Raw genomic sequence first — 17,534 nt, 5'->3', positions numbered from 1 at the left:
TTTCTTCCTCCCATACGTGGTAGATGCGTTTAGTGACGTGAGCATTCGGCGGGGACCCATCACCTGTGAGCCTGGCTCTTACAGCCGCCTTTGACAGGATCACCCCCAGCACACGCAGGGAACCTTTGGTTTTGAGAACAGCATCCTTATCCCCCAGGCTGGCTTATGGCTTTCTATAGGATGCCCCAAATTAGTGAGCGTTTGTAGACCCTGGGGTGAATACTCAAAAATGCCCAATAGGAGGGGCATTCTTTAGAATCAGAAGCACTGTTGGAAAGTCTCAGAAGTAATTACGCCCCACAGGGTGAAGTTCAGGTAATGTGCTCACTCTTCTGGCTTTGTTTCCAAGCTAATCCTGGAGAATCTTCAGTTTTACGAAGTCTCAGGGCTCGTGTGTGTTGATGTTGCAAAAATTAGGTTGAGAGGTTACCTTTTACTGTACAGAAGAAATTGCCTAAAACTCATTCGGGCCTTTTATTTATCGCGTTATATGTTTACAGATTAGGAAATGAGCTGTTACATGTTTCAAATATGGGGCGTTTGAGCTCATTGTAAGTTTTGTGAATCTTGGCTTTTAAAGAAATTGTTTCGCTACACCTTTGTTAGGCAAGGACATTATAATCCCTACTTTATTATCCTTTAGAAAGTCGAGTGGTTCTTCCATAAACGCTAATTCAAGGGTATCACACTCTAACTGGGCTGTTTAAAAAGAAAAAAAAAACAGATATTGGCAAGATTTTTGTTTTCATTAATTCAAAATTGCTGTTTTACTTCTCTTTAACTTTTAACTCCTGTCAGTGACTGGGCCAGCTCTGTGTTCAGTCATGCTGAAATGTCAGCAGCGTGCGAGGCCCCTACTGGTATGTTAATTTCCTCGTCCAGGGGTTACAGGTCGCCAGTGCTGTTGCCCAGATGGGCCGCAGATCAGCCCCCCACCTGCCACCCAGCTCTCCGTAAGAGTGTGCCACTGCCTGCTGGCCTCTGGCTGTTCTTTGTCCTCTGTAAGGGTCAGGAAATCTTTCTCACGTGTCTGCCTTCTCGTTATTAGATTCCACCCTGAAGATGTTTTCTAAGGAATCCAAAATGCTACAAAGAAGTATATCATTTTCAAATATGGTGAGTTCATTTTACTTTTAAGTCAGCGTCACCATGGAAATTCACGTAGCAATTTGTTTTCAACACACATATAATGGCATTTCATTTCTCCCCCAGACAACTGGGTTTATTCCTGTGTAGGTGTGCACAGAATGCCTGAGTTAGATTAGTTCTAAGTTCAATTTCAACTTTTTTCAGGGTACCTCTTTCTCATAATACCGTGTTTTCATTTGTGGCCTAGAAAACTTGAAGTACTACTCAGTAGAATTCTCTACTTAATAAATCTGTGCTTTTCTGGAACTGTCTGTTACTGTAGTTAATAAATAACTTGTGTTTCTGAGTTGATAGGACACCTAATACTAGAAAACCAGTTCTTCCGAAAAAGACACACTTTATTATTCATGTAAACCATCCGAAAGGTTTTGAAATTCCCTAAAGAATTTTTGAAGTCCTCCCTACGCATGGGAAGTGTATGATCCAGAGAGGATTCTTGAGGATAAATAAAGCCCCCACCTCTGCCCACCCCACGATTCACCTGTGTTAGGAGTTTCTCTAGCCCAGGGCCACGAGAGCCATCCAGAGCCCCTGAAAATCCTCAGGCTAGACCCGTGCGCACTGCACACACTTTGACCTCCTTTCTTACGTTTGGGAGGAAACTAAGCCTCTGGAATTGGCCGGTTGGAAAAAAAAAAAGACTCCCTGAATATGAGGAAGGCCAAAATAAGCAGAACGTGAGCATTGATTTGGCAGGGGAGGGCTCCCAAGATAGTTTCACCATGTTCGGGATCTGCTGATTATCGTAAACCATTAATGTCAAACCATTTGTATTTCAGGCTTTATCATCTTGTTTGCTTTTGCCAGGAGACGCCACGGTCATCAGTTCTTCGTGGGACAACAATGTGTATGTATCTGCGTGGGCTGCTCGTGTAATCCCTCGAGTGGCCCCGCTGTCTTTGCGGACGAGAGGCAGGAAGGGCCAGGTCTCCCGCTGGGGAGACACTGCGCTATTGTCACATACTACAGAAGGGTAGTGCTGATGGCTTTGACTCCGCATTTGAATCTAATAAGTTCTCCAACTGGACTCTGTTTTCCTCTGTGTGTTAAATGGAGGTGAAAACACAGATGAGCCAGACCTGGAGATTTCTAGCTTTAAATTCAGATTTTGAGTATTTTGGCCTGATAACAGGAGAACAAGTAAATTTGTAATTCTAGTGGGTCTAAGTAGAGAACTAAAACGATATATTCCTTGAAATGTGTTTAAGGGTCTTAAAATTAAGCTGGAATGCTTTTTAATAGTTCTCATTATCTTGTCTGTTAGCTATTTTTATTCTATAGCATTTGGAAGACGCCAGGACACGTTAATGGGACACGACGATGCCGTTAGTAAGATCTGTTGGCATGACAACCGGCTGTATTCCGCATCGTGGGACTCCACAGTGAAGGTCTGCATAGAATTTCTAGCTTAAAATGTTAGGATAATACAAGTATTATAAACCATTCTGCTGTCTGTTCATGTGTTCAGTCACTTCACTATTTTTCACAAAGTGTATAAGTGATACATAAAGATCCTGAATGTTAATGCCTGTTTTTTTTTTTTTTAATATTTATGTTTGAGGGAGAGAGAGAGCAAGCATGAGCAGGGGACGGGCAGAGAGAGGGGAGACTGAGGATCCAAAGAGGGCTCTGCACTGCTAGCAGAGAGCCCAACGCGGGGCTCGAACTCACAAACTGTGAGATCATGACCTGCGCCAAAGTCGGAAGCTGGATGGACTGAGCCACCCAGGCGCCCCTGCCTGTGTTTGTTTAATGTGTGCACCTCTTAATAGGAAGTCTTCATGACTTTTGTACTATGCGCTCAACCAGGGGGTTAAATGAGGTGGAACAGTTGGACCCCTGAATCACACAGGTTTGAACTGCTCAGGTCCACTTATACGTGGATTTTTGTTGGTAAATCCATACACTACTGTAAATCTATTTTATGATTTTCTTACCATTTTATGTTCTGTAGCTTATTGTAAGATTACAGTCTATAATACATATAAGATGCAGACTAGGTTAGTCAGCTGTTTATGTTGTCAGTAAGACTTCCGGTCAACAGTAGGCAATCAGTACAGTAGTTAAGTTTGGGGAGAGTCAAAGTTATAAGTAGATTTTCAAGTGCATGGCGTTGGGGGGGGGTTGGGGAGGGGTGGTCAGAGCCCTAACCCCTGCATTGTTCAAGGGCCAACTGTATGCAGTAGGAGTCCTCTCATCTCACAGTTTGAACTAGCAGTTAATCAAAAAACATCAAGCTGAAGTGGGGAATCATGAAAAGAGAATGCATTCGACTTAAAGTTAGAACATACAAATGCACACGCCTTCACCATTCTGTCAACGTGGGGCATCCTTGGCCTTCGCTTTGGAATCCTGCCCAACTGTCTTGCAGAGACCACACCAGCGTTCACCATCCTCAGTTTCCAATTTGCATTTATGTAAAAAGCAAGCAGGAACCTAAAACTATTAGAATTCCTTCTGGAGTTTTTCAGGATTTCCCCCCATTCTTACAAATTTTCTTGCCCGCGCCGCATTTTTGGCAATTTTTTCCGGTGACTTGCCTTTTGGGGTCTTCTCGAAACATCACCGGATGCCACAGCGCTTCTGCAGTCAGGTTTCCGTAGTTCACATGAAGACCACGACGATGACAGCAGGTGCAAAGGACAGGAACAGACACAGGTGCAGTCGACACCGGGCAAGCGCCTGTGGCAGGAACAGAAGCGTGGGCAGTGCAGGGAGGGAGCCAGAAGCACTTAGTCACAGCTGTGTTTTGTTGGCAAATAGGTTAAATGGGAGTTGGTTGGTCAAGGGCACTCTTCTTGGATGTGTTAGAAATGCTTTCGCTCTGAATGTTTGCAAATCCCTCCCGTGATACGTTCTACCCTAGGTGTGGTCCGGGGTTCCTGCAGAAACGACATGCCCCAAAAGACACCAGTTTGACATGCTGGCCGAGCTGGAACACGACGTCAGTGTGAGTACCAGCAACGACACGCCTGAGCCCGAGGGAGGGTGGGCTGTTCTTGGTCTTAACCTGTGTTTTCATTTTTTTGCTTCATTTTATCTCGCTTGTGGGAGGAGAGCACGGGCTCTCCGTTCTTTTCTTTGACTCGACTCTGGGTTTCCAAGTCTGCTTTGCCTTTTTTTCTCCAATTTGCTGTTTCTCTGAGAATCAGCTACTGTCCAATCCAATTTCTGAGCATGATAAGGACTGTTTAGATCCCCTCGAACTATTTGGGGCAAGAAAGTATTCCCCATCGTCTCTCATGTTTTCCAGCACATTAGTAGAAGGGACTGTCTAGCGGGACATCCTCCAACAGCCAAGAACGTAAACCTGGTGTTGGGTGGCCCGGGCGCACATGACCTGGGGCAGAACCAGAGCTCGCACTTGATTCCCCTCGCTCGTTCCACACCCAGTGGGCCACACAGCTGCTCCTCCCACTGGAGCTCACGGTACCGTCTCTTCTCTGAGGTGGTGACCTGAAACCTGATTTGCGTGGTCGACAGACGAGCTAAGGTTCGGAAATATTTAGAGTATGTGATTCCAGGCACGCACGCAAATATAACCCAAGAGATCCCCATTTCTCCGAAATCCCTCAAATAACATGGATCACCTGTGCCTCAGTTTGGTACCTCGTTACAATTTGTAATTCACAGAGTTATTCAGAAACTGTCGATTTTAGGCTATTAAAAAGAATTTCTTTTAACACTTTTTGAGACAGAGAGTGTGAGTGGGAAAGGGACAGAGAGAGGGAGTCACAGATTCCGAAGCAGGCTCCAGGCCCTGAGCTGTCAGCACAGAGCCCGACAAGGGGCTCGAACTCTCGAACCACGAGATCATGACCTGAGCCAAAGTCGGCCACTGGACCGACTGAGCCACCCGGGCACCCCAATTTTAGGCTCTTTTAAAACTGCATTCCATTTACGTTGGCAATATTTCATTTTGTTCACTAGCATATGAAGAATTTCATTTTTCAGTAACTGCGTAGGCGATGTTGAAACACGTCTGCATTAGCCACATCAGTACACTGTCCGTTAGAGCTTAACCTTCATCATGTGCACATAGTCGAGTCAGCCTAGGGAAACCACGGTGACCGTAATTCTAAATGGATTACGTTATGTGTTTCCTTCCTCAGGTAGATACAATTAGCCTAAATGCCGCAGGTACGATGTTGGTCTCAGGCACCAGAGAAGGCACAGTGAGTATCTGGGACCTCACCACGGCCACCATACTGCACCAGATCCCGTGCCATTCGGGGACCATACGTGATGCTGCTTTTAGCCCAGGTAGTTTTATCCTTTCTAATACAGAGGATACTGGGGGAATCAGAATTATTATCTTGAAATCATAAGAATGTAAAAAGAAAAACAGGCTGCCGATAGAAGTAGTTTCGCCTGTATCCAAGGCTGCTTCGTGGCAGAATACGGGCTACTTGGGCCATTTGTACCTCCAGGAGAGCTACGGCGGACGCTGCTCTTAATTAGCCAGCTCACCAGAGGAACTGATTTATAGTGCGCAGGTGGACTCACCCCAACGGGTCATCGGCCCACTGTCTTAGAAACAAACATTTCCAGGAGAGGAGAGTCCTTGGTTAAGTACAAGTAGCTTAGGGAAAATGCAAGCGAACACTATGCCAGAGATGAAATGTCAGAACGATCTAGAACACACTTCTGAAGCTGTAATTGTCTCTTGCGTTACAGACAGTCGCCACGTCCTCAGCACAGGTGCAGATGGCTGTCTAAACGTCATAGATGTGCAGACGGGAATGCTCATCTCCTCTATGACTTCAGACGAGCCCCAGAGGTACGTTCTCTTGCTCATGTTACTAGTGGGCGAAGACGTTTACGGACAAGCTCGTGATCGTGACATTTGGGCTTGCTTTGGCCGGCATGGATAGGGCCCTTCCTTCATGATAAATGACCAAATGACTATTTCTAAATCATTGTTGCAGGTGCTTCATCTGGGATGGAAATTCTGTTTTGTCTGGAAGTCAGTCTGGTGAACTGCTTGTTTGGGACCTCCTCGGAGGAAAGCTCAGTGAGAGAATACAGGGCCACGCAGGTAAGGGGTTATGCAGTTGACTTGACCTTTCTTCCTAAAAGGCTGAACTCCAACCTGATTTTCCCATCAGGAAACCTACCTTTCCCAGGCAGAAAACACCCCACTGCCCTCCACGTCGTAAACGTTCCCCACGAGCATCTTCGTTGGCCAAGTGACCCTTCGGGACTGAGATTTATGTTGACTGACTCCAAAAAGGAAGTTTTTGCATTAACTCCCACTTGGAGAATTAAAAACCATCGTAAAAGCTGCAACTTTTTTAAGTACACACACAAAGCTTTCTAAAAACCCCAAAACAGCACAAAAGTAATTAATTTCAGTAAAAACGATCTTCCTCCCACCACTGACCCCCTTCCTCCCTGTTCTCCTTTGAGGACTTTCTTCCAGTTTGCGTCCTGGGTGTGGGTGCACTCACTGTTGAGACGATGGATGTGTTGTACGTGTATGAAGTATTCTGCCCTTTTAGTCCCACCCAGTATCCCCTGGAGACTCACTGTATATGCTTCTATTTGCACAGTTGCCTCCTCATCTCGAAGATTTGTGGTCTTCAATTCTTCTAGTTTCTAAGGTTATAAGTATCTACTTTTCCACTGTGACCAGGAACTTCCCCCCGACATCCTCTTCCCTCTTTCCTTTGGTGACATTGTTATTTCTTCACGTTCTAAAGTGACCTGTGTAGGTCATTCTCAGTTTACTGGCTTTAAATAACCTTTGACTCTGTCCAGTAAATGGACTTCGCAGCCTTACACCAATTCCTTCCTCTTCCTCTCGTCTGCCTCCTGTTATCGCAGGTGTATATACTTGCATTCTGGTGTTACCCCTAATCCTCCGTTATTTCAGCTTTACACGTGAGCGGCTTCTCATTCCTCACACGTTCCTTGCGCCAAGCACTTATTTTTCATTGACATGCCGATTATAGGATGAGAGTACTTAACAGCGGATCTCGGGGCCCCCTGGTCAACTTGCCACCTAACCACACGGTCTCTTTCCCTTAGGTGCTGTGACATGTATATGGATGAATGAACAGTGTAGCAGTATCATCACAGGAGGGGAAGACAGACAAATTATGTTCTGGAAATTGCAGTATTAAGTGCCTTTTCCTCTCTTGAATGTTAAGTCGAACTCTATTTAATGTATTTTTAAACCAAACTTTGAAATCAACTGGTGAATGTGCAATGATGGTATTCAAAGTTTTACCACACGAGGTATTTGTGGTTTTAGACTTCCAAAATCATGGTGACTTCGTTGAAAGCCATTGGTCGCCATCCTCTAAGGCAGACAAAACGTGGTGGTGGTAGGGAGAAAACATTACATCTGTAAGGCAGGTGTTCGTCCCAGGGTGCTGATGGTCAGACAGCAGGTTTGAGTGGCAAAGAAAAGTAGCTAAGAGATACAAAACGGAGTTGGGAAAACTTCCAAAAAACGCTGAGCAGCTCAGAATTTTCCAAGAAAACGTGCAGTATTCTCTGCTACTTCTGAGTCACGCTGTTTTGTCTTCCTTACCTACGAAATTGCTGCCCATTGGGTCCTTGGGTATGTGTTTTCATGGAGTGGTTTACTTTGTATAACCTACTGTTCTCAGATTCTAAGAACCTGGGGAAGGATCAGCAATTCTTATAACAGTAAGTTTACTGTGTACAGGACGGTTTATTTCATTATAGCTATTAAATGCTCATCTTTTCTACATTAAAAATATTTTTCTGTAATGAAAGCTGTTTTCATTTTCTTAAGTGATTTATTACCAAGGCTAGTGCCCTTTACGAACTTCAAGTATTGGTCCTTGTAGAAAACCATACTTAGTGATGAGAATGTCTTTCTTATATTTTTGGAACTGTCTTCAGATAGTCCAAATCCAGAGAACAAAACAAGGTAAAGTAAACGGGGAAATGTTGTTTGGTTTGCTTTTCTAAATCTCGAGGTAAGATGTTAAACAGTACTGATTTGCCTGCTGCTCCGGGAGACAACCCCACGGGCCTGTTTTCTAAGTCATGCGCAAGTTTGGTGAAATCCACGGACAGTTTCCAAATGATGCAATAAATAGGCTAAAAGTTAAACTTTATTTATACATATTTAATTAAAATGGAATAGGCATAAACCAAAACAAAAAACAAAAAAATGAGGGTAATGTGTCATATGCCACTTGGTTTGTAGGGAGGGGTCAGGAAATGGAACAAATTACCTGGAAGACATCCTAAGGCCATCCCGAAGTAGCTAGGTTACATAATGTTAGAGTAAATGACAAAATTAGATACTATCCCACTTAATCTACAAATGAAAAAAGAGAGTCAAAGTTTATCCTATTTGGTATAAGAATTTTTACAGTTAATACATACTGATTCATTTCTAGGAAAGAAGGTCAGTAACTTTTGAAGAAAGAAATTTCCATTACACGACGACTAGAAAATCTCCAATGCAACTAAGCAGCTATGCGGTAGCTCAGTATGTACCATTAACCGTTCTGGGCTAGTGTACATTTCAGTTTAATACAGAACTGCATTCTGGGTTTTAGAAAGGCAGCAATAGTTCTATTTTGGCTTTTATTCTAGATGCTTAACACAGTTAAGGCGACAGTTCAAGCATATAGAGTAAAGGTAGTTACAATTTAATGATGATCAACACAGTCTCTTGCAACCTACACTGTATAATGCTTACACGGAATGAAACCAGTGTTCTTAATTGGTGTTTGACTCACGCACGCAGAACTAAAAAACCATCAAAAGCGATCATTCTACACATACTATGGTAACACATTAAAAAGGCAATTATACCACAGAACTAAAGTAACGTGAGCAGCACTACTTGATATACAGGATAAAGGTGATTCGTTCTAACACAGAGCTAAGCCTGTATCAGTCATTCTAATCATAATGGCTTGTAAAAGCATCGAGTTTCCAGTAGAGAAACTACTCTATGAAAATCAGTAAATCTGTCCAAAGTTTCACATCTGTAAAACCAGGATAAGGCTACAACGATCTTGAAGTGGGAGGAGATATCCGATCAAAACAGTTAAGATTCCCAGCCATAATGTAAGATAGAAAGGTCTTCATGCAGCATATGCTCTCTGGCTCCTAGAAAGCTTCATGTGCATAATATAAAGTTAAGTTGCCCAAGAAGTAAACTGGAGAAGTTCAGTGAAGTTTCCATTGTGCCATGACGTTTAAACTTCAGGAATGGTGTGATCCATCAGGCTTTTCATAATGCTTGGGGCCATCCTACGAGAGAGTTTGTTAAATACTGAGGTTTGGGTTTCTTGGTTCAAAAAAGCTATTATGCCGATCCAAGAAAACTCGCACTCAAGCTTAGCACTTGGAATCAAGTGGAATTGTGGGGAGAGGGAAGGTCTTTTTCATGAGTTCTAAGAGTCTCAGGTAATCTAGTTCACAAAATACCCATTGTGAAAGGCTGGGAAAAGTTAGATCAGATACAAGTAAGTGCTTGAATATTAATACCGGTGACTAAAACAAGGAAAATGACAACACTGCTATGAACTGGGAGGGAAAGGGGAAGGGAGACCCTATCGCTGGTTTAAGAGAACTCTGACTAGTCTCGACTCCAGCTTCCTTTTCCTTCTATCCATAAACACAAACTTGACTAAGGTATTATGTTTTTACTCTTTTAAATACTATCTCTACAGGCAAGACAGAATCTGAAAAAAGGATCCAAGTTGGCTTGGTAAAAACAGCTGACAGAAGCCAGGATTTCAAAGGTTCTAGGGAAGGTAACACTGGCTGTCCCTCTTCTCTTCCCCCAAGTCAGTTTTCCAGCCTCCCTTCCTGAGGACCATGGTGGCACCACACGCCTGACCTGCCTCCTGAGATGTTTTCAGAATAGGCACTCTTACTCCTAACATCCCACAGGCAGGAATTCTCCCATCGTGAACCCCCACGAGTAGATTTCTACTGAGCAGAGGAACTGCGGGCAGAGTGCAACTCTAGTCCATTTTACTGAAGCTGAAGTGAAAGCCTGCCCACTTCTGCTCACGTCCCTCTTTTCTACCAGAAAAGGTCAAAATTTCATAGGCACAAGGACTTTCTTTTACCTCACAGGACCGTAAGCACCAAGTGGAAGTACGGTCTACTTACCGTTTGATAATATGTTCAAAGATAAAAGCAGGCATGATCGTAATAGTAACTACAGACTCAGATGTTGACAGTATGTCTGCAATTTGAGAGTCCTGTTAAAAACACACAATGAAAATTAATTCTAAGGCTTTAAGAAGTATGAAATTATGTTATTCTTGGTAAATATGTATGTACACATACGTTTTGCTAATAATTCTAAAATCTGACCCTTGATATTTGGTATTTTTTCTAGTTTCACCAAGTTTAATTCTATAGAATGGCAATTTTATAGGTGGTAACAAAACTGCTAAGTAAACTAAGTATCGTAGCCAAAGAATCATCTTTTTCATTAAGATGAAATAATTTTCTTCATGTACAAGACGTCCCGTGTCCTCTCAGTTAACAGTGCGTTCTTAACCAAGTTCATGAAACGAGCAGGTCTTAATGAAAACCTTTCGACCCTAACATAGCCTTATTTAGGAATCTGTGGAGGAGGAAAATGTGGTACTAAACAGAAACCATTACTTCCTACCATTCCTGGGTTGGCAAAAGCTGAGCAATCACTCATTCAGAATGTCCTCAAAATCCTCAATGCCCACATCTCCACAGCATTCTAGTTCAAGGGACTGCAGAGATCATAGTAGTCAAGCCCTGTGCTATAGGAACGACAATTCCAGAGAATAGTCCAGGTAATTCCTTTGGCCTGAGAGCACAGCCAGAGTCCTAGGTCCCACATCTCCCCAAGTTCCTATTTATTTTGCAAGTCTACATGCAAACGCCACTGAAACAAATGGGAAAGGTAGCACGAGACCCAAGTTCTGTTCTCACCTTCAGCCCAATGACATTCTGCCCGTTGACTTCACAGATGTTGTGCTCTGTGAGAAGGCCATTTCTGGCTGCAGAACTGTCTTTCACTATGGATGTTATCTTTCCATTTTTAAAGATAAACCCAACATGTCCGGTACTATCCTTATGCATGGTAATCGTCCGTTCAAAGGGCCTGCAGACATAATGGGTTAAGTGAAAAATTTAATTCTTTCTATTGGCCCAAGTTACTCTTCAAAATTCTCCTTAAAGTAGAGAAGATGTTCCATCTGCAGAATGTTTACTAAACACCTACCGTGTGAGAAATTAGGAACAAAATTAGATAAAACCGAAGTTTAACTGAGAAGAATAAAAACCCAAAAGCTAACTGTACCAATGTGACATAGGTCGACCCTTAACACTTGCTAAGGGGCAGGAAAATAGAGGCCTTATTTCCGTGCCAAATGTTTGGTTTATAAACTGCTAAATATAAAAATGCCACCTTTCTACCTTGGCAACTAGAGCTTCATAACGCCCCTGAAGGCCAGATTTGGTTTTCAGAACTCCCACCCCAACCTGGGAGTTCTGCAGGGACCCTGGCACTGTGTCCCTCCTGTGCTGGATGTCTAAACAGTAAACTGGAAAGTGAGGCCAGAGATGCATACTGCTTGCCCTGCCAATGTTCATTTACTACGATCTAGAGAAAGAGACAGGAAGGTAACTTCTAGAGGATGCATACGAAACCAGAATGCTCTAAAAATTTTTAAGAAAAATCGGCACCAAACAACTGCAAGGCTGTAAGGGTAATCGATAACATCTAATATTCTTCTGCAACACAGTCAATCATGTTCACAGAATCTCAAAGCCCAAGAGCATGGAAAACTAGTCTTGAATTTCCATTTCAACGGTCTAGTCAACTTACCGGTCACGAACAGTCATAGTAATCTTCTCTCCAAAAGCCTGTTTCAGCACCTTATGTGCCTTATCGGAGCTCCAACCTGCACAGTTTTCCCCGTTGATCTGGAGTACCTGGTCCCCAAATCTCAGACCAACCAAAGAGGCTGGAGAATTTGCCTGGACCAGCTGAACAAATATACCCTAGAGAATAAGGAAATAACTTTAGTCATTTGCCACTGTTACGATATGGTTTAAAAACACTGGAAAATTAAGAACCAACTGTTCAGGTTATGAATCTACCCTAGTTAAAAAAGAGAAAGAAAAACTTCATCAATATGTATGCGTCATTACTCCCAAAAAAGAAACTGAAAATTTTATGGAGGCAATGACCCCAGGAATTAGGGCAAAAACGTGAAATCACACTAGTAATTTCTACCTCAAATCATGACCCACCTGACCAACCTCAATCATCCCCTTCATCTTGGAATAAAAAGTCTAAGGAAAACAAAGTAGGGTTTCTACAAGCGCCTGGGTGGGTGGCTCAGTCAGTTGAGCATGACTTCAGTTCAGCTCATGATCTCGCGGTTCATGGGTTCAAGCCCACACCGGGCTCTGTGCTGACAGCTCAGAGCCTGGAGTCTGCTTCAGATTCTGTGTCTCCCTCTCTCTCTGCCCTTCTCAAAAATAAACATTAAAAAAAAAATTTGTTTTAAATGACAGTGTAAGGTCATAACTCTTCTTTAGAGTTGAAGGACTCCTCAACCCATTTGCTAAATTACAGAGAAGTAAATAAGGTTAATTAAATAAGATTAAGGTTTATGTAATAGCCTAAAAGGTACATTCAATACCACTCCAATTTTTATAAAGAATCCACTATGAAATACAGAAAACTCAAGTTTAGTCAACAGAGAATTAAACCCACATGGATACTTATACTCTTATAAACTCTCCATCTCAGATGTTGAATATAAAAAAAAAAAAATACAAGTTTGGGGCGTCTGGGTGGCTCAGCCAGTTAAGCATCCAACTTTGGCTCAGGTCATGATCTTGTGGTTTACAAGTTCAAGCGCCACGTCGGGCTCTGTGCTGGTAAGTTCAGAGCCTGGAGCCTGCTTCAGATTCTGTGTCTCCCTCTCTCTCTGCCCCTCCCTCACTCACGCTCTCGCTCTGTCTCAGAAATGAAGAAGAGTAAACTTGGCAAAATATGAAAGCATCTACAAAGCTAGACCCTCTCTATACTCTTAGGCTGGGTCGGACAGAATTCCTGTCCCGTATCTTACAGCTTACTTTAGGACAGTACCGAAAACTGGGTGGCCCCCTATGAAATGGTCAGAGCAAGGAGTTTTGGCCAAACGGCAAAATCCACTGCAGGGATAAGTGCAATGGAGATAGGGGCCTATGAAGAGTATCTTGTCTTTTAGGGCAGAGGAAGGAGCAGAGAGCAAATCCCGGCAGAAGGGGCTGCATACACTACTGAAAAGGAAGGAAAGGCAGCGAAGTCAGGGCTTCCGAGGAAGCGTGGTAACGTGTCCTGCGTAAATTACAGGTGTACGAGCCGCTGATGCCCTGAGCCCTCCGGCTAGGCAGGCAGGGTTGGGGCTTCCTGCCAGGATCAGCCTCAGCCATTTACCACAGTGTGCAACACTCATTACCTTTAGCATTTTCTATGTGAAAAGGTGGGACACACTAAGCTAATAAGACTTCAGACTGATAAGGAATCCGAGGTAATGCCTGAAACCACAAACCGGGGTAGAGACTCAGCATGTCTTTAACAATCCTAAACGCCTCCTCAGAGAGTAACCACCCCACTTAATTTCTTCAGTATGGTGCGGTAAGAACTAATTACAAAGTAAAATAATGACTGCCCTAATTAGAAAATCACTTTTGCTCAAAAAATGACCTATTCAATTCACACTGAAGGATGGAAATAACAAGCCTGCAAACTCACTTCACAAGTTAAATGATCATTATTGGAAAATGCACACAAGACCACCAACTCTCACTGGTCAGTCTTTCTTAACATGTACATATGATGCCCTATTTGAAGGTCATAATTTTATCTGTATAAACTATGTTCTACATAGACCGATGAACTTTATTCCAGAAAGGAGACTCAAAAAATAATTCACTTAAGGTAATGAAGTATCAGCTCTGCCTCTGCAGAATAGAGCATCTCCAAGTGGAAAAATTTAAGTTAGTGGACTTAAAATAATCTTGATTATAGATGCAATACAATTAATTAAAACATCTGCACTGTAGGGGCGCCTGGGTGGCTCAGCCAGTTAAGTGTCCGACTTTGGCTCAGGTCATGATCTCGCAATTCATCAGTTCGAGCCCCGCGTCGGGCTCTGTGCTGACGGCTCGGAGCCTGGAGCCTGTTTCAGATTCTGTGTCTCCCTCTCTCTCTGCTCCTCCCCTGCTCATGCTCGCTCTCTCACAAAAATAAACATTAAAAAAAATTTTTTTTAAACATTTGCACTGTAAATTATGCTAATAGTGATCACTTAATATCCCATAAGCTATTTTGACAAACTGAAATATAATTAAAAATACTTACATTATCTATTGATTTAAGCCTGAGCCCAATCTTTCCATCTTGATCCTTACACAAAATGACTTCACGAATCCCTTGCTTAATTTCTGCTCTACGAATTCCAACGTCATTACCAGTTACAGGAGCCACCATATAGTTCATACTGGAAGGTCGTGCTACCAGCTGCTGACAAAAACATATACGACGTGTCAATACTTAGAAACATGCTTCATGAAAATACCTAAAATGACAAGTAACTTGAATATACTCAGTTGTGGTTTCCCTCAAAGTAATTTGCATACTGTTTCCTTCAAATAAATGGATTCACACAAAAATGTCCCCAGCTTTTATTTACTAATCCTAAAGGAAATTTATTACCACATGTATCACCTCCAAAAGATTCAATGGCTTTCTCTGTCGCCTTCTGAATTCACTGATAATCTGCTTCATGTATACTCTGGCTTGTCTTCACTCAAACATATTATCCTTGAGCTTAAAGGCCACATCATACTCTTGAAAACACACATTTTCCAGAGGGTTCTTCTGTATACGGTCTGATGTGTAGCCATCTACCGACCCTTTCAGAGTTTCTATAAAAGGGAGAACCTTCTTACCTCACAGTGCCATTGTAAGGATTAAAACTGCATGTTCCAGAAGTGCTGGCACACGAGACAGGATCATTCTCCTCCTCCACAGTGAACATTTATGGACTAACCAACTGTACGCACAAAGCAGACTGACCGAGAAGAGCTATACTTGGCATTCATGGCAGGTACCATGTTTCCAGTTTCTCAGTTTTCTCAAGTTTTCTTGACCAAAACTGGTTTTCTAGTTTAAGCGGACCCTTTCTTCAACCAAAAAGATAATGTGGGAAGAGCTTACCAAGCCTTCTTAATTGGAATCTGTCAAAAGAACCTCTGACCTACCTAAGAACTATGAGCTGAGAGCAACAATAACAGGGAAAAAGGAACCTCAGCTATGTAATCACAGATTGCAAATTTTTGGTTCAGAATGTGTGGTAATTATGACCGCATATTCCTAAAGCTGAAAGTCTTAACGGGAGTAATGCACACATAAAATTATGCTAGAAATCAGAACACAATGCCAGAAAATATTACTTATGAGATTATACAGGTTCAAAACAAGAGATGATTACAGCTATAAGAGACACAGGAAAATCAGGTAATGGGATAGAAACGGAAAAATTGAAGCCAATGAATTATTTAGTTTGGCTGGAATACAGAACAAAGGGGCAAGGGGGCTTTGGAGGGGGTTTTACTTTTGAAATATCTTTATTTTTCCCAGCAAGTATTTTTAAGTACTTGACCTACTAGGTGTTCTTACTTACTATGACCAACACCACATCATCTCTGCGCCCTACCCCCATTCTAAGCAAGCAACCATTTCCGGAGAGGGCTACTACAATAACCTTCTAGACCATCTTCCTGACTGTCCACGGAGCAAAAACATAAATTAAAAAAAAAAAAAGGAAACAAGGAAATCAGATTACACCACTCCCACAACTCAGATCCCCATCCCTTACCACGGTCTACAAGGCCACAGACCACCCGGCCCTCACTACCCCTCCAATGCCATCTGCTACCACCATGTCCTACCCTTGCTTCCTCTGGCCATCACACAAGTCTTGTCAAGTCCACCAAGTTCATTTCTGCCCGAAAGCCTTCAAGTTCTCGGTGTTCTCTTACCAGATATTCACATGCCTTACTCCCTCATTTCCTTCAGTTCTTTACTCATCGTATGTCAACCCCTCAGAGAGAACACATATGCTCACGATATTGACATACAGCCCTGGCACTTTATTCATTTGGTTCATGTCATAAGCGCTGGCTTATTTGCCTACAATGCGAGTTTCACTGGCGTGCGTGGCGGGCGGGACACTGCTGTGGTTCACTATTAGATCTATCACACCTAGCACAGTGCATGGAAAATGTGGGTTCTTAAGCTACTGGCTCTCATCTCCCCTCATTTAAGGTGCCAGTGGAAGACAGCACCCTGAAAAGGGTTCTAGCTTCTAGAATATATGCTTGGAATGTGCAACCAAATACATGATGCAGTTTTTTCCAAGGCCAGAATAAAAGATCTGGAAACCAAGGTGTGGCTGTGGGAATAGTTCCTCTCACTGTTATATCTAAACACACACAAAAGTTTTGCATCCCGCCCCCCTGTACCCCCATACCGAGCTCTACAGTGTGAAGGTCTTATTTACGAAGGAGGCATGCCTCCACCTGGGAACACAACACTGTCTCCTCTGAATCAGAAGAACATCACCTAACCATTGTTTTGGACTTCATATGCCACTGAACAAAGGCAAGAGGAGGTTACTAAATTGGCTAGTGTGATTAATTCTGGTTACCAAGTGAAATTGGGTTGCTGCTTGATAATGGGTTCTAGACTATGTTTGGAATCCAGAAAGTTCTTCTTTGAGATGCCTCTTAGGTCTTCCATGTCCAACAGTAAAATTAATAGAAAAATACACTTCAGCTTGTAGTCACAATGGAGCCAGAATTACCCTCCTGCGATAAATAACCAGAAAACTGGAAAGATAGGAGGCAACAATTTTTGGACAGTGGACACTAGGTAGTGTAGGACAGTATTCCCTGGAAGACGGGAAACATATGACGTGAGCCCTGTCATCGCCTGGCTTTCTGCCCAGACCACTATCTGGACTGGAACACAGAAGTACAAGTCCCAAGCAGAGCACTGTGCTCTTGTTAGCTGAAAAGACAAAAATCAGGAAGGCAGAAGCAGCTAGAAAGACTGCTAGAATTTATAGGGCTGAGTTCCAAAAAGGAGGGAGCTACACAGAGAAAAAGCTCCAGAAAGCTGTACAGGGGTCTCCTTGAACCCTCTGCTGAATGCTAATCCCAGTATCTATGAAATAAGCCTCCAAAGGCCAGGCAAAGAACATGCAGGGAGCTGTAAGCTGAGGCTTCCTGCAGATCCCACACGACTGGGAGACATCCAGGGTCCTACCAGCAAGTGTGGTGTGCTCATTAAATACCCAGGACCTTCAGCAGAGAACCTGAGGGGACAC

At 43.0% G+C, this 17,534-nt stretch overlaps 2 protein-coding genes across 3 annotated transcripts in view; one reads left to right on the top strand and one right to left on the bottom strand.

The window, feature by feature from the left end:
- NSMAF (neutral sphingomyelinase activation associated factor) overlaps window positions 1–7,895 on the top strand; it is a 62,092-nt gene extending 54,197 nt beyond the window's left edge. The window contains exons 24-31 of the mRNA XM_047841707.1: window positions 1,049–1,116; window positions 1,929–1,996; window positions 2,414–2,537; window positions 4,016–4,099; window positions 5,262–5,412; window positions 5,827–5,929; window positions 6,078–6,187; window positions 7,180–7,895. Of these exons, the coding sequence (XP_047697663.1) occupies window positions 1,049–1,116; window positions 1,929–1,996; window positions 2,414–2,537; window positions 4,016–4,099; window positions 5,262–5,412; window positions 5,827–5,929; window positions 6,078–6,187; window positions 7,180–7,274 (803 nt within the window). The 3' untranslated portion in view covers window positions 7,275–7,895. The remainder of the gene's footprint in view (window positions 1–1,048; window positions 1,117–1,928; window positions 1,997–2,413; window positions 2,538–4,015; window positions 4,100–5,261; window positions 5,413–5,826; window positions 5,930–6,077; window positions 6,188–7,179) is intronic.
- Window positions 7,896–8,707: 812 nt separating this feature from the next.
- SDCBP (syndecan binding protein) overlaps window positions 8,708–17,534 on the bottom strand; it is a 33,488-nt gene continuing 24,661 nt past the window's right edge. The window contains exons 5-9 of one of the 2 annotated variants that reach the window (XM_047841708.1): window positions 14,504–14,665; window positions 11,972–12,147; window positions 11,074–11,245; window positions 10,267–10,358; window positions 8,708–9,396 (exon numbers count right to left, since the gene is read on the bottom strand). In XM_047841708.1, the coding sequence (XP_047697664.1) occupies window positions 9,342–9,396; window positions 10,267–10,358; window positions 11,074–11,245; window positions 11,972–12,147; window positions 14,504–14,665 (657 nt within the window). In that variant the 3' untranslated portion in view covers window positions 8,708–9,341. The remainder of the gene's footprint in view (window positions 9,397–10,266; window positions 10,359–11,073; window positions 11,246–11,971; window positions 12,148–14,503; window positions 14,666–17,534) is intronic. The other variant, XM_047841709.1, reaches the window with a different exon arrangement.

Source organism: Prionailurus viverrinus, chromosome F2 (assembly GCF_022837055.1).
Source record: "Prionailurus viverrinus isolate Anna chromosome F2, UM_Priviv_1.0, whole genome shotgun sequence".
NCBI lineage: Eukaryota > Metazoa > Chordata > Mammalia > Carnivora > Felidae > Prionailurus > Prionailurus viverrinus.
This window is presented reverse-complemented; position numbering and strand designations above follow the sequence as displayed.